Below are 20,281 nucleotides of genomic sequence, written 5' to 3' on the forward strand. Positions count from 1 at the left end.
AAGTTCAGCGTAATCTATTTTTCTTAGTCTTTATTTTTTTAAGTAGGCTCCACGCCCTGCATGGAACCCAAATGAGAAGGTTGAACTCAGGACCCTGAGATCAAGACCTGAGCTGAGATCAAGAGTCACCTCACCCACTGACCCACCCAGGCGCCCTATTTTTCTTAATCTTTAAAGAGGCAGCAAGTCATAAACCTCTTCCACCTTTATGAGACATGTTTATGAACAGAAACCAAAGATCGTATTCAATGAAAATTGGAATTGGGCTCCCTCGTGTCCTGGACTAGTAAGTCCCCTAGAATGGCCACGTGTGAGCTTTAAACCCCAGCCTGGATTCCCAACTGGGCTGTGGGCGTGCAGGCAGGAGAAGGAAGAAATAGGAGTCCAATCCCTGGGGACTGGAGAGAACCTGGTGACCACCAACATGAAGGATAGCCGTCAAGGTGCATTTTGGAGAGTACCAATAAGGTGGGACTCCCCCACAGTTAGAGTGACGCAGGGGCCCTTAGTTCTAACCAGCTATCACTCTGTGCCTCAGTTTTCCCATCTTTAAAATCAGAGGGTCTGACCAGGCAGGCCCCTACAGTCCTGTCCCACTCCGTGGTGCAAGGAGCCAGGTCCTGGGTCACATTGTTATCTCCAGGGATGGGGATGGACACAGGGAGGAGAAAAGCTCTTTGTGAACATGCAGCATCTAGGCCCCCCAGGGGAAATACTCTCAGCCCCACCTGTGAAGACCTTGCACACAGCCATCAATAGTATGAGGCTGGGGGCGCCTGGGTGACTCAGTCGTTAAGCGTCTACCTTCGGCTCAGGTCATCATCCCCGGGGTCCTGGGATCGAGCCCCGCATCGGGCTCCCTGCTCCATGGGAAGCCTGCTTCTCCCTCTCCCACTCCCCCTGCTTGTGTTCCCTCTCTCGCTGTGTCTCTCTCTGTCAAATAAATAAATAAAATCTTAAAAAAAAAAAAGAGTATGAGGCTGAATCCAAATCCTCTTTCTGTGTGACTCTGGGCAAGCCTGAGCCTCAGCTTAACCGAGTATAAAATGGGAATGATACCATTTAAGTACCAACTCTTATTATTTTCACCTATCAAATATGTTGGTGCTTTTTGCGTGAAATACAGAAACGTGCAAATGTCTTGTAGCAGAGTTGTAGACAGAGAAAGGAGCTGGTCACAGGGGTGAGAAGCACTCTGTGGAGAAATACAGTGATGGTCCCTGGCGGGTTCAGCAGACCCTCCCTGTCACCATGGCAGCTGTGGCTTCCACGTGCAACTCCGTCCCGCTCCTTCCCTGTCCTCCATGAAGCCCGCCCATGAGGACCTCTGCAAACCCACGGCTCTCAGGGCTGGAGAAGGCCCAGCTCTCCGCCCAGCTCTCCGCCAGCACACATAGCCGGCCTTTGTGCTTCCCCACAGGGTATCAGTTTTTGGGTTAATATCACCAAATGCTCCAGACTAGCACTCCAGCTCTCTGGGAAAGAAAACACTTTTTTTTTTTTTCTAAGAAAGAGCATAAAAATCACTTAAACTCACTATTTTGAGTAGACTTCAGTATCTTTCAAGGGATTAATTGTTCGTTCTTGATGATTAAGAGCAGAAAAACCAAGCAGGCAATCCCCTAAATTTTACACATTCTCCTTACTATTAAACCCAGGCAACTGGTGAATTTGCAGGGATTCCAAGGGAGACACAGCCCCCTCCTCCCACCCGCATTCCCACAAAAAAAAGCTTCAAGAGGACACTTGTTCCTTTCCAGCCAGAGGCATCTGCAGTTACCAGTGCACCAAGCATTTCTCACCATGAATCACAAAAGAGTGAGGGCTACACACCCCCAAAGCAGAAGGAACTAGCCCCAGGTGCGGAGAACTGGATATAGGAGACAGAGAATTGGGTCTACTGAAGGAACTCAGCCATCAAAAACCAAAATCCTTCTCCCCAGAGAAAAACATGCCCAACTGCAGGCAGCCGACTGACAGCAGCCGGCCGAGACGACGTTGAGAGATGGATGGTCAGGGTTAGAAGGGTTCAGGAAGGGGAGGGGGTATCCCAGGCCGGGTGAGAAAGAGAAGGATGGGGAGAAGCATGGGACTTCCCGGTCCAGCAGAGCCAGGGTGTGGAATGGTTGCCGGTTCCAGGAAGGGAGGAGGGTGCAGAATAGGGGCTCCGGGTCCAGCGGAGGGAGGGTGCCGAAGCAGAGGAGCGGGGAGGAGAGGAAGGAGAGGAGAGAGAGGAAGGAGAGGAGGGAGAGGAGGGAAGAGGAAGAAAGAGGAAGGAAGAGGAAGGAGAGGAGCGAGAGGAGGGAAGAGGAGGGAAGAGGAGGGAAGAGGAGGGAAGAGGAAGAAGAGGGAGAGGAGGAACGGGAAGGACGGGAAGGACGGGAGGGTCGCAACCGCCCTCCACCCCCACCCCCGCCGCGGCCCGCGCGCCCGGCCACACCCCCGCGCGTCCGCAGGCCCTCACCCGCGGCGCCGGGCTCCCGCCGCGCGCTGACCGAGCCGTCCCGGCGCAGGAGGATGTCCGCCGTGTCCCGGATGCGCCGCCCGCCGCCCGGCGCGCCCCGCAGCCCGCGGCAGCCCTGGAAGCACACGGCCCACGCCTGCTCCTCGTTGATGGGCTGCTCGTACGCCTTCAGCACCTCCTCCAGGGACAGCTCCCACGGCTCGGGCCGCCCCGCGCCCCCGGCCCGCTCCCCAGCGGCCGCGTCGCCGCTGGAGCTGCCGGCCCGGGCCATGGCCGCCCCATTATCGCCTCCTGCGCGCCGGGCCGGTTTCCATAACAGCCGCGCCGGGGCGGCCGACGCACCCGCCGAGCGCGGGGGGCGGGTCCCGCGCCGCCGGCCGCTGCTTTGTCATCCTCGGGCGGCCCCGCCCCGCGGAGCGGCCGCAGGTGAGGGTGGGGCTGGCGAAGGAGGGACGGAGGGACGGGGGGACGGAGGGACGGGGGGGAGGGTGCTGGGGGCGCAGAGCCGGGTGCAGGGGGGCGGGGAGGCGGGTGGTAAGGGAAGCTGGGAGGGCGAGGGGCGAGCCAAGGGCCAGGACCAGGCGGAGTGGGAGAGGTGCGGGTTAGTGGGGAGAAGAAGGCGGGGGCGGGGCGCTGCGCAGAGCCAGGTGGGTGAGGGGCGCAGGGCGGGAGAGGAAGGTTGGGGGGAGGCTGGGGGAGCGCAGAGCCGGGGCCAAATGGAGGCGCGCTCCCGAGGCTCTCGTACGCATTTGTAAGCCGACATCCAGCCGAAGACGCTGCAGTCATTGGGGGACCTCAGGCACTTTTGATGCTGGAATGCGGGGGGGAGTCAAGAGGCCTGTGAACCCACCCCCCACCCCCCACACATCTGACTTTGGTTCGGAGAGCAGATACCTGCAGTGGCCTCTGTGGGAGTCCGGCTGGCAAGGTGACCTCAAGAGGTCACTTACCATAGGGTAACGTGAGCCAGGGAACCCTGCGCTGTGAACACTTGATAAAGGACCCCGTCCAGCAGGAGACCCACGTCTGAATTAAATGCTCGAGTGTCTCCAGGAAAAACAAGGAGCGGCGTAATTCACCTATGTTCGTGCAACGCCCCTTTGAATGAGCCTTCATTCCAGGCCAGCTCACTCACGGGAGGGGCGGCAATCAGGCACACGGGGAACTTTATTCTGGCAAATCCCAAGACCTTTTGAGCCATAGCTGTATCAGGTGCGGATAGCAGGGCCAGAATGCAACCGAAAAGTAAATGTCAGTGAGGCAGTTGGTCCCAAGCCTGGAGCCCTGGGAAGGGGGGAAGGCTCCACGGAGGGAGATTCTGTGACCGGTTTAAGGACGTTCCCTAGTGATTCTGAACAGCGGAGTATAGAAACCACAACAAGGTGACAACTTCGCCTTGGGGAGGGGGGATGAGGACTGGGTGTAGGCTGTCACCTGGGGCCCTAATGTCAGATCATCCCATCTGGATTGTTAATCTTCAATCAGAAAGGAGTTTGATAAAGATGAACTGTGCCAAAAGTCTTTACGTTCAGTAGCTGGGCAACTATCAGTTCTCCAAGTTTATACAGCCAAAAAAAATACAGCATTTGGTGCTTTGTGGAAGGAAAACGGAGACTGGGGGTGGGGGAGATATGCTATGTTCTGAATAAATTGTGCAAAGAACCTAGGACTCAGGTCAATCTTCTGTCAGGTCTTTACTCCTTACCCCCCACACACACCCCCGCCCCGTGGTTATCAATTGAGGTAAGTGAGAAATTTCAAATTTCAAGGTCTGCCTTAGGACGATAGCAGCAAGAAACCTTCTGTGCAGAGTCTTATTTATGGAGAAACAATCCCATCGACACAGTGGTTTAGGGAAGTCCCTGACTCAGTCACACAGTGCCAGGTGTATGTGATCTGGGAACTGTCCTCCCCCAGCATAGTGAGGTTGTTCCTGATGGACCCACACAAGGGATGTTTTCTGCTTTCAGATTCCAGGAGAAGGACTTCCATTCACAACACCTCTGGTCGTGTAGGTCTTCAGAAACTAGGGTCATTGCTGCCACTGTAGGCTGGTTCACCCCTCCACTCCTGGGTGGCGGGAGCATCCTGAGGACCATCACCATAATTGGAAGCTGGTTAGGTTGTAGCGAGAAGCTTGAACCTTCCCTATTCTTCAAGGATCTCAAATTTCCCTAATTGACCCCATGGTTGTAGGATCTCATTTGATGAGGGGGCTTATGGAGTGATGCCTCACACCTGGCTGACCAGTGCCCTTGAGTTCACCTGTGTAAGAGTATCATCCCTTTTCTGATCTGGCCTTGATCATTTCTTCGGGGATCCCTGTGCACCTTCCAAGACATCAGCCAGCAAAATTCAGAACACAGAGGTTTTACTGAAAATTATAAAAGTTAGGTTCTACTTATTTCATTTTTGTTCCTTTTCTTTTTTTTTCTTAGGTGATTTATTTTTAAATTATAAGATTTACAATGCTTTGATTATGCAAAATAGAATAAGGGAAATTAAACCAAATCAATACACCAAAAGAGTACTTATCTCTTGACATCTGAAGCTTTGTCCCCTTAGCCATAACCAAAATGAGGAAGCAAAAGCAACAGTCACCTCTCTAGATGTTCATAGAAACTGTATCTTTTATCCTCCTAGGTCATTTACCCACCCATCCTCGCAGAAAGTGTCGGATGAGACATAGCAATGGGCCTACGGTGAGGAAGAAGCCTGACATGGCCTAAGGGTGGTGGTAGCAGTGAGCGGGATTCCAAGCTGGTAGACCAGGAGCCGAAGAGCTGCTTTTAAGCCAGGAATCAGAAATGAGGCATGAATCCCCTAGAAGAGAAACCTGATCAACTTTTCCCAGGGCTCTAGGCAGCAGCAACTAGGTGCAACTGGCTTCTGACCTGGTTAGTGGGAAGTCTAGGTCCAGCGACAAGTTCCACCCGTTAGTCACAAGTCAAAGTCAAGACCACCATTTCCTTCCTGTGGAAGAGTACCAAGCTCAACCCATACTTTTGATTAAAAAGTCTAGTGAGGGGGCACCTGGGTGGCTCAGTGGTTAAGCATCTGCCTTCGGGCACCCTGTTCTGCGGGAAGCCTGCTTCTCCCTCCCCTACTCCCCCTGCTTGTGTTCCCTCTCTCGCTGTGTCTCTCTCTGTCAAATAAATAAATAAAATTAAAAAAAAATCCTGTTTAATTGCTTCACAGTGTTGTCCGGGCGATGACTTTGGTGATGCAACCAAACCCTACTGCTGAGCAGATACGTCCCTCCCCACCGGTTTCCCTTGCACCTTTGACGACTGCAGACTTGTCTTTATGGCCTTGGATAAAACTCCCCGTAGCAAAATTGCTGGGTCAAGACCACACATACACTATTATTTGCCTTTTATATTTTGGCCATATATGGTCTTTACCCAGTGAAAATTCAGGCATGCTGTGTCCCAGATCCGGCGGCTTCACTGCTGAGCCCCTGACTCAGGGGCTTGCAAGCTCCCTTAGGACATCCTGGGATTCTAGGATACAGAATATTAAAACTATGTTTATTCGACAGATTCAAGGGTCAAGGTTTGATAACATCCCTTTTTATTGCTTTACTCAGGAAATTCTTTACAAGAACTGGCCTTTCTCTCTTCCCTCTCTTTTTTCATGCTGAGCACATGGTGCTAAGGAACGTGGTGGGTGCTGCTACACTTTGGGGGCACAGTCTGCTCAGTGCTGGGCACCAGCAGCTTTACCCCCATAGGGTTAAATGGTAGCCCCCAGAAAGATCTGGCCATGTCCTGACCTGGGATCTGTGAATGTGACCAACTTTATTTGGAAATAGGGTCTTTGCAGATGCAATTAGGTAAGGATGTTGAGATGAGCTGGTCCTGGATTATCTAGATGGGCCCGAATCCAGTGACAGGTGTCCCTTCATTCACCGCTCTACTCCTATCAGTTAGAACACTATCTAGCACATAGAAACGGATCCATATAAACACTTGTTCAATTGAATTTTTTTAAAAAAAATCTGTCATTCAATTTTACCCTAATAAGAGAAATGGAAGTTAAGCCACTCTTCAGCCATCAAAGATTCAAAAGTTTAATCATATGCTGTGAGCTTAGGAAAATAGACACCCTTCAACATTACCAGTGAGCAAGTAAAATGGTCCAGCTTCTATGAGGGTTGCTTTAATAATACTTATCAAAATACTGAACTTATAGGTTCTTCAACCCAGTAAGTCTGTTTCCTAGAATTTATACTGAGCACATATAAAAGCCTAAGTGTCGACTCCACAGTGTCCGAGGTACTTGGGACGGCAGCAGTTAAGCCAACGAAATCCCGCATCATGGAGTCTATGCTATGTCTGAGGTTATTCAGTCGAGACTGGAAACAACCTACATGCCCACCAGGTGGGGAGATTATGGTGCCCCCACAAAGGGATATGCATTGTACAGAAGGATGCAAAACCTCCACACACTGATATAATCCCCCCACACACCCTGAGGAGTGACAAAGCAGAACACAGGACAGTGTCCGACAAGCCTCTCTCTGTGTGAAAAGGAGATGTGTATGTTTGTAATAGGCATCCAGAATTTCTGGAAGGACCAGTACAAGACCAGTCACAGTGACTGTCTCTGGGGTCAATGTGTAGTGGAAGGTTTCTCAATTGATACCTTTTCGTACCTTTGAACATCAAACCAGTCAAATTAGTCAACACCCATTTGCACAGTTATTTTTATATTTTTACAAAGCTCAGGCCCAACGCAGGCCTTTGAGGCTCATCCCAACATCAAGATTAGTTGTCAGCTGTGATGTAAAACGTCCTTTACTCCAGGCTGTGAGGGAGACGTGGTACAAGAGAGAGGATCATACAGCAGCTAGTGTCTGAGTAATACATTTGCAAAGTCCTGGACTCATGTTGAACCATCCTGCATTACCTGTTCAACCGTAAATCAATTCAGACTTTGTAAATGACCTCAAATGTCTCCAGTGGGAAGCAAACAGTGTCCTCAGGTATGTCCTCTACTCCTGATCTCCTCTCCCTGTCCTGTGCCACACAGAACAGCCCCGTCTGCTGCCCTCTCCACTTTCCATAACCTCCTAGCATTCCCTCTTGTTATCTTGGCCGAGCTCTGGAACTTTGGTGTCCCATCCCGTACTCTGGATTTCCTCCTCCTGCTCGCTCCCTTTGTTCAGGCTCAGCTATATTTAGCCTCTGTGTCTTGAAGGAATGCCCAGTCCCAGGGCCCTTCCTTGGAACTGTCCTGAGCTCCCTTTCAGAGATCAAGCACAGCCTGGCTCTATCTGGCATCCCTCGGGATTCATGGCCTTCATCATTATCCCAAAATAAACCTAACATACAAAACCATGGCCTCTTGAGTTTCAGCTTTTCCTCCCGGACCCCTGAGCCCTGACTGGCTGCAAGGAGCATAACAAAGAGGGCATTCAGGGGCCTCTGAATCGTGGCAACAGGGGGCCTGGTTGCTCACTGCCCTCAGTGTGCATGGGTCCCTTGAGAGAAGGCAACCTGCTTTCTAATCTGAAGTGGAATGAGTAAGGCGGGGGCAGAGAAAACCTCTGCATTCCATCACCACAGGTGAAATGGTTCTGCTTGTGCCTAGGGGAGTAGATGGGCCTCTGATCTCAAATTGTCTTTGTTCTTAAACCCAATTGCCCACGTACCTGACTTGCTCTGAACTTTGTCTCAAAACACTCAGAGCACTCTTATGATGTCATCCTGGACCGCAGAGCCCTGTATTCCTCTCCTGGAATAATGTAACTATAGTCCACGGTACACCTGTGAATCCAGCCCTGACTCATGGTTTTGACCCCCAGGAGCCTAAAATTAGGACCCTCTAGCTTCTGTGTCTGCAAAGATGCTCAGAGGTATAACTCCTAGAGCTTTTTATTTTTTTATTTTTTAAAGATTTTATTTATTTATTTATTTATTTATTTATTTATTTATTTATTTATTTATTTGACAGAGAGAGACACAGCGAGAGAGGGAACACATGCAGGGGGAGTGGGAGAGGGAGAAGCAGGCTTCCCGCTGAGAAGGGAGCTTGATATGGGGCTTGAACCCAGGACCCTGGGATCATGACCTGAGCCGAAGGCAGACGCTTAATGACTGAGCCACACAGGTGTCCCTTCTAGAGCTTTTTAATCTATGGCCAACTGCAGTTATGAGCCACCCACCCCCCCGACTGCATTTGCCACGGTATGGGCATGATCTATATATGGTCTCCTCAAAGCATCAAACACAGACCATGGGAAAAAACAACATAACCAGTGGGGCTCCTGGCTCACATCATGCACCTGTAGCTCTTACCCACCTCTAGATACCATGTTTCCTTGTGTGCTGTTTCCACTAAGAAGGGTTGGGGAGGGACCTGGGTGGGTTTTGCAAGGGTCCTTCTCAGGCAGAAGGCATCAATGCCCAGGGCTCACCAAATAGGTGTGAACAATTGGCCTACACCATAAGATGAATATTTAGGGAGCATCTTTGCTAATGTGATAAACTGATGAAGTAATTCTCCAATTCCAAGCACTGGCGTTCGTCAATGTATACAACATTTCTATCCTGTCCCCAAGCACAGCAGCCTACACTGACCGACGGTGTCCCTTCCCCAGGATTCCAAATCTCCTGGAAATGAAGTATAAAGAATGTGTTTTTAGGAGTAAGCTGCAGGTGATCTCATAACTATAGAAATGACCTTCATCCAAAGCTTTCCAAGTTGAGTTAATGATTGATCCCAATCATTTCTTTTTTTTTTTTTTTTAAGATTTTATTTATTTATTTGACAGAGAGAGACACAGCGAGAGAGGGAACTCAAGCAGGGGGAGTGGGAGAGGGAGAAGCAGGCTTCCTGCTGAGCAGGGAGCCCGATGTGGGGCTCGATCCCGGGACCCTGGGATCATGACCTGAGCTGAAGGCAGACACTCAACGACTGAGCCACCCAGGCGCCCCAGTTAAAAAGGATTTAAGAGGGGGTAACGTCTCTATTACCAGAGATGTCCATGAGTTATCGTGGACAGAAAACACAGGGTATAAAGCAGCAATTTAAAAAAAAGTATTTGCTGGAGTGCCTGGGTGACTCGGTTGGTTAAGCGTCTGACTCTTGGTTTCAGCTCGGATCATGATCTCAGGGTCGTGGGATCTGGCCCCAAGTCGGTCTCTGTGCTCGATGGGGAGTCTATTTCTCTCTCTCTCTCTCCCTCTGCCCCTCCCCACGCGTTTCTCTCTCTCTCAAATAAATAAATAAATAAATCTTAAAAAAAAAAAAAACTATTTGCAAAGCAGAAAACTTTCTTGAAAGATATGCAGTAGGGGCGCCTGGGTGGCTCAGTTGGTTAAGCATCTGCCTTCAGCTCAGGTCATGGTCCCAGGGTTCAGCTCTGTCCCATCCTCCTGAGAGGGAAGAGTGGCTGGAAATGGAGCTAATGATCAATCAGGCCTTTGTCATGAAGCCTCTGTAAAATCCCGAAAATACGATATTCAGTTTCCAGTTTGGGGAACACAACACCTGGGTGATGTGCCCCAATTCCATGAGGACAGATGGTCTGTGCTTGGGACTCCCCTGTGTATCTCTTCATCAGGCTACTCATCAGTGTCCTTTATCACAGCCTTTAATAATCTGGTAAATGTGTTTCCCTGACTTCTGTGAGCCACTTTGGCAAATTAATCAAATCTGAGGAGGGAGTTGTGGGAATTCCTGATTTGTAGACAGAAGTTGTGAGCGATCTGGCATCTGAAGTGGGGGACAGAGTGGTAAAACTGAGCCCTTCTGACACTGTGTCCCCACAAATAGCATCCAAACTGAATTGAATTGTGGGACCCCCAGCTGGTGTCACAGAGAATTGCTTGGGGGAAAATTCCCTACATATCTGGGGACCAGAAGTGTCAGAAGTAGAGGAGATACTCAGGAGGAAGATTCACATAGGAGGGAAGAACTGGGTTTTCCTACTCAGGATAACTGAGTTGATTTTCTAATTCACCCTTCTTCTGAAGATAGGGCTCAGAATACCTTCAATGCATTTTTCACTTGTTTGTTCTTTCATGGTATGCATAAACATGATATATGGTAAAGTTCGTTGAAACAAATCTAGAACTGCTCTTTCAAGGTGATAAGAAAGCCTTGTGTCATTATTTGATTGGCTGCCTACAATTCATTCTCAACAGAAATGAGTCAGCATTAGTCTACTCTCCCTACCCCTGTGGTTCAGTGTGAAAACCCTATGGCCCTCTGTCCACTGCTGGTTCCCCAGCCCCATGCTGTGTGCAAATCAGGCTCGGAGGCCTCAGTCCTAACCTTAAGCTGCCATAGCCTTAACTAAATAAAATAAAATCTGTTTTGTAATCTTTATGAGATGGTCACAAGAGGAGGCACAGAGAGGCTCAGGAAAAACAAAGTTTATTATATCCAGAGTCTCAGACGCAGGAGGCAGGGCAGGCTGTGAAAGGACCACCAAGGTGGCCAGGACACAGAAGATAGGAGTGAGAGGAAGCTTTGAAGTTTTCAGAATTTTGGCGGACTTTGGACTACAGGCGTGGTCCTTAGTTGCCTGACACCTGGCCGTGGGATGATTAAGAGGAATATTGCCTCCCGGGATTGGGGCCAGGCGGAGAAGGTCTGGCTCTGGGTTGAGCAGTCTGCTTAGGCATGCTCCTGTGCGCCCTTTGCTGTCCCTAAGAACTGGCCAGCACGGGGGGGGGGGGGGGGGGGCAATCTCTCCCCAGCCAGAAAGGCTTCTGAAGATGTGAAAACATCATAATGTGCAGAAAATAGGTTATGTAAATGATCAATTATATGTGTGAATACGTGTATTTACCCAGTAGAATACTACACAGCTATGACGACAAGTTAACTACAGCTAAGGACGACGAGGAGGACTCTTACAGAACCGAGGGAAAGAGCACAAAGGATACCGTAGGATTCCCCACCCCAGGGGACCCGCTTTCTCTGGAGTTTTAACGCCTGCGACCACTTCCACTTAAATGAAAGTCACAGCAAACAGCCCAGTCGCAGGGGCCTCCACTAGGTGCTGCGAAGGTCTGACTGGGCAGCCCCCACGGCGGTTCGTCCCGCCCGCCTCCCGGCCCGGCAGGAACGGAACCGCCGATGGAGGGACAAGGCAGGTCTGCGCGTTTTAGCGTCTCCACGGTTTTGGCTTTGTCAGGTTGTTTCTTCATGACCAACTCTCCGTCATTCTCCGCAGGAATGATGCGCAGGCATGCCACAGCTTTCTCGCACGGGACGCCGTTGCGAATCCGCCCCGCCAACCGCCAGCCCTAAACTGAGCCCTCCCTCGCCCAGGCACCACGTCCCCTCCTCGCTCTTGCCACTACCAAGATGGCGCCAACGGCCCCACCACGCTGGCCGCGGCGCGAGGCCTCCGGACCAAGGGGGTGTGACCGCGTAGCCGCCAGCCAATGGGGAGGCGGCGCGGGCCGCAGCCAATGGGGAGGCGGCGCGGGCCGCAGCCAATGGGGAGGCGGCGCGGGCCGCAGCCAATGGGGAGGTCGCGCGGGCCGGGTGCCGGGAGCCGCAGAAGGGATGTAGTGTTGCCGCCATGTCGGAATCGCGCTCGCAGGACGCTGCCTCGGACTTGGGGTCCGGGAGCCGCAGGAGGACATGGGCCGAGCTGCTGGGTAAGAGCGCGCCGGAGCCGCGGGCGTGGGTGGTGCCGGGCCCTGAGACCCCTTCCCGCCCCAGCCTCCGCCGGCCCGGTCCCCGGCCCCTCCTTGCCCCCCAAGACCTCCCGCCTCTCCCGAACCCCGGTCTTCGTCCCCCCGACCTCTGGTCCCGTGGCTCCAGTTCCCTCGGCACTGGCGGGGCTGGCCACCGTCCAGCCGGACGTCCAGGAAGATGGTTGAACGAGGCGGGGAGTTGAAGACTCACCCGAGGCGTCCAGTAGCGCGGGAGGACAGCTTAGCCCCGAACCACAGACGCTCAGGGGACGAGCACCCGCCCCAGGACTCGCAGCGTTTGCGCGGGACTGCTCGCTGGACCAGACTCGACTTGGGTTTCCCCGGCTTTCCCCAGCGTGCCCTTTTTCTGTCCCCGGATCCCACGTAGACTTGACTTGCTGTGTCTCGGTTTCCACCCATGCCTGACAGTTGCCCCTTCCCTGGACATTTGGAGGAGTCTTGGTCCCTCATTGTATAAAATGTCCCTCAGTTGGGTGTGTCTGATGTGCATTTTTCTGGAATGCGTGGGAATTTCCCGTGCAAGTAATGTGTCCCCAGGGTGCATCCGATCAGCGGGTCTAGAATGACCCCGAGTCGACTGACAGGAGATTTTAAGGAGTGCTGTAATTTTGTGGAACTGTTTTTTCCCCTTAGCGGGAAGGGTCAAGAGGCAACGGCAGGGTCTTGGAAGGGAACACGAGCTGCAGGAATCAGCTGTGCGCCTCCTGAGACGCCATCTAAATTTGAACGACCTTTTGCTGGAGGTAAGAGGAAATTGGTTTGGCCTTTGAAGGCAGGTTTCAGTTTGGATGTTTTGCACCCGGCCAAGGCATAGTCTTCCTGAAGAGACACCGAAAAGGCCTTCGGAGTATCTGGTAGAAGCATCCATTTAAATGTTGACTAGGCGAGAAAGAGATGGGGAGCATTTATCTTTTTGGAGATAAAATAAGGTCACAGTGAATTTAGTTTTTCTCAAAAGGCTTTGGTAAGTTTCACTTTTTAAAAATGTTTACCTCAAAATATTTGAGACTAGTGCAGTAAGCGAGATACAGAGATACAGAGAGAGAGAGGCAGAGGGAGAGGGAGAAGCAGGCTTCCCACTGAGCAGGGAGCCCGATGCAGGACTTGATCCCAGGACCCTGGGACCATGACCTGAGCCGAAGGCAGACGCTTAACCATCTGAGCCACGCAGGTGCCCCACACAGCTTGAATTTTAACTAGAGTTCCTTGTGTTTGGTTTCTAGGTAGAAGGTTCAGCATGTAAAACTCTGTGTCTCAATCAGTTGATGGATCCTGAGGCCTCTGCTGATCTTTCTAGTTCATTCATAGGTAAGTTAGAGCTCAAGTTTCTTAACATACGCAGTTATGGGAGAGCTTTATGTAAAGTGACCTGGACCTCCTTGGGGCGTGTTATAAGGCTGTTATTTAAGCAGCGTTTGACTCAACGTAGGACTCAGAAGCAGTAGGAGCCAGAGTGTCCCTTGGAAAAACATGGAACAGTAATGTGCACCACGTTTACACAAGTGGCAAAAACGGGTTGTGCTAGATCCGAGAGAGCAGACAGGAAGCCAGAAGGAATTTCTGGGGTTGAGAATATTTCAGGATATTTCAATTTGAGAATAATAAGATCAGGGAATTCTATGAGAATAACAAAAAAATCAGTTATTTTCTGGACATTCACATTTTTATTATGAAATGATGGTCATTTCAGAAAGATATTAGCTAAGTCATTAATTTGTTTGAAGTATCAATTAAAATAACCATAAACAAACAGACTCCCCTTGACCACTGATCACTACAGATCTTTGGTGAATCGTACTGATTTTCACTGCCCTGTGTTTGAATTTCACGTCCTAGCGTCATCATTCTGGGGAACCAGGCTCAGCCACACCCCTTGCAACAGAACATAACAAGGCATAAGGCCTTGTATGAAAAGCTCTTGACCTTGACTACAGAAATATAAATAGACCCTTAATTCATGAATTTATTAGTGGCTTTTCTTGTTGAAGATAGTTGCTGTTATACTTACTCATATGATATATGATATATAAAACATATATGTTATATATAAAAAATTAAAGCCTTATAAATAAAAATAGACACTTTTCCATGGAGACCATTTGGAAACAAATGGTTAGAAACTAGCATTTTCTGCCTTTCTATTGTGAATTCTTTGTTTCTTTTTTCTTTTTAAGATTATTTATTTATTTATTTGACAGAGAGAGACACAGCGAGAGAGGGAACACAAGCAGGGGGAGTGGGAGAGGGAGAAGCAGGCTTCCCGCCGAGGAAGGAGCCTAACGCGGGGCTCGATCCCAGGACCCCGGGGCCATGTCCCGAGCCAAAGGCAGACGCTTAACGACTGAGCCACCGAGGCGCCCCTACTCTGTCCATTTTTGAATTGAAATTTTTTTTGGTGTTAAATTGTAGAAGTTCTTTATATATTTTGGATATTAACCCCTTATCAGATACATCATTTACAAATAGCTTCTCCCATTCAGTAAATTGCCTTTTTGTTTGGTTGAGGGTTTCCTTCACTGTGGAAAAATAATGGCTAGAAATCAACATTTTCTCTCCTACCATGAATTATTTCTTGACCCCAGTAGTTGATAATTTCTAATATTGTCATTTGGAATCCTTATAACTACTATTAATTATTTTAATTTACATATTGGTATGCATTTTCAGAGCCCTTAAGATAATGGGCATGTGTTAGTTTCCTTTTCTTTTCTTTTTTTTTTTTTTAAAAAACCCCCAGTTTTGGAGGTCAAATAAATTAGACAACAATTTGCTTGTAGGCATTATCTTTTTCCAGGCTGTTGAGCATTCTTTATTAAATGCAGACCAGAGGCTAGATACTCAGGAGGCTGGTAGCTGCAGCTTTTTTTTTTTTTTTTTTTTAAGATTTTATTTATTTATTTGTCAGAGAGGGAGAGAGCACAAGCAGAGGGAGCGGCAGGCAGAGGGAGAAGCAGGCTCCCCGCTGAGCAGGGAGCCCGATGCGGGGCTTGATCCCAGGACCCTGAGATCATGACCTGAGCTGAAGGCAGACGCTTAATGGACTGAGCCACCTAGGCTCCCCTGGTAGCTGCAGCTTAAAAGGCTTTTTAAACCCCAGGTCTTCTATTTTACACGTTGTAGTGTGTCTCTGGCTTTTTGTTTTGTCTTTGAGGCTCTGCTTTACGGGATGAAGCCTCGAGACTGGGTGTCCCAGTGGCTGTGCTGTCCAGCCAGACAGTGGCCTCCAGCATTGTGCAGATCTGTGCGTCCAGTGGCGAGACCTCCCACAGGGTGCTGCTGAATGCAGAGCAAAGGGTAAGACGCAGCGCCATGAGCTAATGGTGGTTACTCATTACTTTTAAGCTATTTAGGAAAATAGGACATTTCTTTAATATTGTTTCAGGTATTTGCTTTTTTTTTTTTTTTTTAAGATTTAATCTCTCTTTTCAGAAGAAAATGTCTTCTTTATTGGAGGTGGCTCAGTATTTATTAGCCCATAGTATGTTCTCTCGTTTCTCCTTCTGTCAAGACCTATGGGAAGTACGGGTAAGTCTGACATTGCAACTCTGACTCTTGGGGTTTCTCAAGCAGTGTTCTGTTGCGCGGAGACAACAGAGTCCCAGCATGTTCTTTAGGGATTCCACCAAGCATCTCATTAATCATGGGGCAGGGAGAGAACCATTCAGCATATGCCCCTGTGGGTGGGAAAGAGGTATCTTCAATTTCCATATTTGTCAGTATTCAGCCATCATTAGTAATATTTATTAGAATGGACCACAGAAACATGTTCTCTCTTCTTAGGTATAATTATGAACAATTTTCCAGGGTAGTATAATAAACTAGAAAATTATAATTTAAAAATTATTTTTCTTCTTTTTTGAAGCTTTTTTTTTTTTAAGATTTTATTTATTTCTTTGACAGAGAGAGACACAGCGAGAGAGGGAACACAAGCAGGGGGAGTGGGAGAGGGAGAAGCAGGCTTCCCGCCGAGCAGGGAGCCCGATATGATGCGGGGCTCGATCCCAGGACCCCGGGATCATGACCTGAGTCAATGGCAGACGCTTAACGACTGAGCCATCCAGGCGCCCCTTTTTTGAGGCATTTTGAATTCAGTAGGTTTACAGATTTTTGAATAGTTGAAAGAACTCAAGGTAACTGGTTATTAGATTGTTATTAGTAAGAATATAGAAAAGGGATAGAAAAAACCCAGGTGATGGTGCATTTGTGGTTTCCCCCCATTCTTTTATCCGGCATACGTTACATACGTGTCTACAGATGTGTCAGCACTTGATGGGGTCCCTGTGCTCACAGCTGTCTAGCTGGAGGGAGGGGCAGCCGAATGCCCGTGAGCTGCGGTGACGTAGGTGTCCACAGGTGTGCAGGGGAGAGTGGACAGCTGCGTGACTGGTGGCTAGGAAAGGCTCTGAGAGCTGGCAGCTGCGTGCAGTGTGGAGGAGGGCAGGACAAAGTAGGCCGTGGGACACAGGAGACATGAGCAGGATGTCCTGGGGGTAGGAGGAAGGGTGTCTGCTGCAGGAGGGGGGACCTCGCTGGGATAGGAGACAGAAACCGGGTTACAACTGTCCTGTGCTGCGTCCAAGAGTCTCAAGTTTGTTCTGAAAGCTGCGAAGAGCCACTAAAGGGTCCAAAGAAGAGAAGAGATTGACATGTCCAGTCCCTATTTTGGAATCTCGTATTGGCCACAGTGGAGAAAGTCCTAGAAGCAGGTTACACTAGAGGCTGGACAGGGTGCTGGGGGATGAGGAGATTTAGGGTGGTAATGGTGAGTGTCTGAAGCCAAAGGGATCAACGATGTGTTGGAAGCCGTGCCTGTTACTCCAGTTCAACTGTCAGTAGAGTCCAGTAGCTCAGTGTACAGGCTCTGCATTTCGTAGGAAAATGTGTGCACGGAGGACTCATAGTGCTCTTACTTTCTTCAGAATTCTTTGTTGCTTGAAGCTGTGTGGCATCTTCACGTACAAAACCTTGTGAGCCTCCAGGAGCTGTTGGAAAGGTAGTGTACCAGTGATGATTTAACATTATCTTAGTATTACAGGATTTATTTTTTGTAATCTAGCCTTTATGACTTACTTATATATCAAAGCCAAAATCACTGAAACTCTTAGTTCATTATTTAAAGAGAACATTTGTTATAATCAAAGTCTTTGTCATGCACAAACTTGGTAATGTTTTCTTTGTATAAGATATATCATGGGAGGGGCGCTTGGGGGGCTCAATCGGTGAAGCGTCTGCCTTCAGCTCAGGTCATGATCTCGGGGTCCTGAGATCAAGCCCCGCATCGGGCTCCCTGCTCAGGAGTCTGCTTCTCCCCCTGCTTGTGCTCTCTCTCTCTCTGTCAAATAAATAAACAAAATCTTAAAAAAAAAAAAGATAGGGGATAAATTTTTTTTTTTTTTAAGATTTTATTTTTAAGTAATGTCTATACCCAGCTCGGGACTTAAACTCACAACCCTGAGATCAAGAGTCACACACTCTACTACCTAAGCCAGCCAGGTGCTCTTGTAATAAAATATTTTAAAAAATTAGGTGCCTGGGTGGCTCAGTCAGTTAAGTGCCTGCCTTCGGCTCAGGTCATGATCTCAGGGTCCTGGGATCGAGCCCCGCATCGGGCTCCCTGCTCAACAGGAGGCCTGCTTCTCCCTCTCCTGCTCCCCCTGCTTGTGCTCTCTTTCTCAGATAAATAAAATCTTTTTTTTTTTTTTAAGGTTTTATTTATTTATTTGACAGAGAGACACAGCGAGAGAGGGAACACAAGCAGAGGGAGAGGGAGAAGCAGGCTTCCCGCCGAGCAGGGAGCCCGATGCGGGGCTCGATCCCAGGACCCTGGGATCATGACCTGAGCCGAAGGCAGATGCTTAACAACTGAGCCACCCAGGTGCCCCTAGGAAAAAATTTTTTTTTAAGATTTTATTTGAGAGAGAGAGAGCATGAGTTGGGTGGAGGGGAGAGGCAGAGGGAGAGGGAGAAGCAGGGTCCCAGCTGAGTCGAGGAGCCTGATACAGCGCTCATTGGTCCTGGGATCATGACCCGAAGGCAGATGCTTAACTGACTGGGCCACCCAAGTGCCCCATAGAAAATTTTTTTAAAAATTTAAAAAGAGACATTCAGGTAAATATGGTTGGTGGAATGTGTGTACCTACTTTTATTTCTTCCTGAAATCCCACCAAGAGTAAGGAAAGTGACTTTATGTAAAGATAACCCCCTAAGGGGAGCCTGGGTGGCTCAGTTGGTTAAGCGACTGCCTTCGGCTCGGGTCATGATCCTGGAGTCCCTGGATCGAGTCCCGCATCGGGCTCCCTGCTCGGCAGGGAGTCTGCTTCTCCCTCTGACCCTCCCCCCTCTCATGTGCTCTCTCTTTCTCTCTCTCTCTCACACTCTCTCAAATAAATGAATAACTAAAATCTTTAAAAAAATAAAAAAATAAAGATAACCCCCTAAAGAGGGCAAGTGTAGGAGAAGAGCTAGGAGAAGCAAAGGTTTGGAAGCAGAAGGCAGACAGACCTGTGGTAAACGACTTAGGAAACCTGAGATAGACTTGCCCTAAGCCAGTAGGTGCGGCTGTTCACTCTGTTCCTGGAAGACCACAGGATGGGAGTGCCGAGCACTTCTAATGGAAGGTGAAGGAGAGGGACTCAGTATGTCTGAAAGCACATAGAAGAGGCGTTTGGAGCTTTGCCTGCCGTGCTCTCGGCAGCCAGGCATTGCTCCTTCCCCAGCCAGACAGAAAGCCGGGATTTGTATATTTGTCATCTGGTCAGGAACAACTGAGGGTCTAGTTTGGGGAACCCTGAAGCACAGTTGAAAAGGCTGTGTTGAAACCAGTGGCGTTGTGAGGTGTGGGTCACATCTGGATTTGAAAAGTTGGATCTTCACCTTATAGCAAAACAAGTCTAGGTGAATCAAAGGGGGAAAAATGAAATTATGAAAGTACTAGAAGAAATCGTGGAAGATGTTTCTATAATCTTGGAGAGGGAAAGGCCTAACTATGATAAAAGCCCCAGGACTTAGAGAAGATTGACAAGTCTAACTATGAAAAACATATTTCCTGACCTATGCACTCACTAGGCATAGGGGGGTTAAAAAAGGCATCCAGATTGGAATGGAAAAAGTAAAACTATTCGCAGAGGACATCATCTTGCATATTGAATACCCTAAGGAACCCACACTGAAAGATATTAGAGCTAATTAGCAAGTTTAGCAAGGTTGGAGGAAACAACCTCAATATGCAAAAGTCAGTGGTGTTTTTATACAATAACAACAATCTGAAAAGGAAGTTAAAATTTCATTTGGGGCACTTGGCTGGCTCCGTCTGAAGAGCCTGTGACTCTTGATCTCGGGGTCATGAGTTCGAGCCCCAAGTTGGGTATAGAGATGATTTACATAAACCAAACTTTAAAAAAAAAATTTCATTTAAAAGAACATTGAAATTAATAAATTAGGAATAAAATAAAAGAAGTGCAAGACTTGTACACCAGAAACTATAAAACATAATTAAGAGAAATTAAGAGCTAAAGAAATAGACATTCCATGTTCATGGATTGGAACACTTAATATTATTAGGATAGCAGTATCCCTGCCAAACTGATTTATGCATGCAGTATAATCTCCATCAGAATCTAACTCGGCTTTTTTACATACATTGACAAGCTGATTCTGATACTGAACTGGAGATGCAAGGGACCCTGAATAGCCCAAAATTCTTCAGAGAACAACATTGGGGGATTCACAGGTCCTGTTTTCCAAACTTATTACAGAGCTGGACTGTGGTGCTGGCCTAAGGGTAGACCTAGAGCAGTGGAATAGCATTTCTAGTACAGATGTAAACCCTGAATATTTTTTTTAAAGATTTATTTATTTATTTTAGAGAGCGAGAGCATGAGCAGAAGGGGCAGAGGGAGATAGAGAGTCCCAAGCAGACTCCACGCTGAGCGCAGAGCCCGATGTGGGGCTCGATCTCAAGACCCTGAGATCATGACCTGAGCCAAAACCAAGAGTCAGATGCTCAACCCACTGAGCTACCCAGGCGCCCCTGTCAATTGATTTTTGACCAGGGTGCCAAGACCATTGAATGGAGGGGAAAATGGTCCATTCAACAAATGGTATTGGGACAACTGGACATGTACATGCAAAGAAT

The 20,281-nt window shown here is 48.8% G+C and overlaps 2 protein-coding genes across 12 annotated transcripts in view; one reads left to right on the plus strand and one right to left on the minus strand.

The window, feature by feature from the left end:
• Positions 1-2,827, minus strand: part of SPIRE2 (spire type actin nucleation factor 2) — a 35,027-nt gene extending 32,200 nt beyond the window's left edge. Inside the window, exon 1 of the mRNA XM_036119734.2 lies at positions 2,465-2,827. Within this exon, the coding sequence (XP_035975627.1) occupies positions 2,465-2,735 (271 nt within the window). The 5' untranslated portion in view covers positions 2,736-2,827. The remainder of the gene's footprint in view (positions 1-2,464) is intronic.
• A 9,149-nt stretch (positions 2,828-11,976) lies between these two features.
• The window catches only part of FANCA (FA complementation group A), a 57,248-nt gene continuing 48,943 nt past the window's right edge, over positions 11,977-20,281 (plus strand). For all 11 annotated transcript variants that reach the window (XR_013444142.1, XR_013444143.1, XM_078062651.1 and 8 more), the window contains exons 1-6: positions 11,977-12,087; positions 12,781-12,890; positions 13,371-13,455; positions 15,299-15,441; positions 15,577-15,672; positions 17,067-17,140. Coding sequence is in view for 9 of the 11 variants with exons in the window: in XM_078062651.1 (XP_077918777.1) it covers positions 12,009-12,087; positions 12,781-12,890; positions 13,371-13,455; positions 15,299-15,441; positions 15,577-15,672; positions 17,067-17,140 (587 nt within the window). In the remaining 2 variants the exon portion in view is untranslated. The remainder of the gene's footprint in view (positions 12,088-12,780; positions 12,891-13,370; positions 13,456-15,298; positions 15,442-15,576; positions 15,673-17,066; positions 17,141-20,281) is intronic.

This window comes from Halichoerus grypus, chromosome 15, assembly GCF_964656455.1.
Source record: "Halichoerus grypus chromosome 15, mHalGry1.hap1.1, whole genome shotgun sequence".
NCBI lineage: Eukaryota > Metazoa > Chordata > Mammalia > Carnivora > Phocidae > Halichoerus > Halichoerus grypus.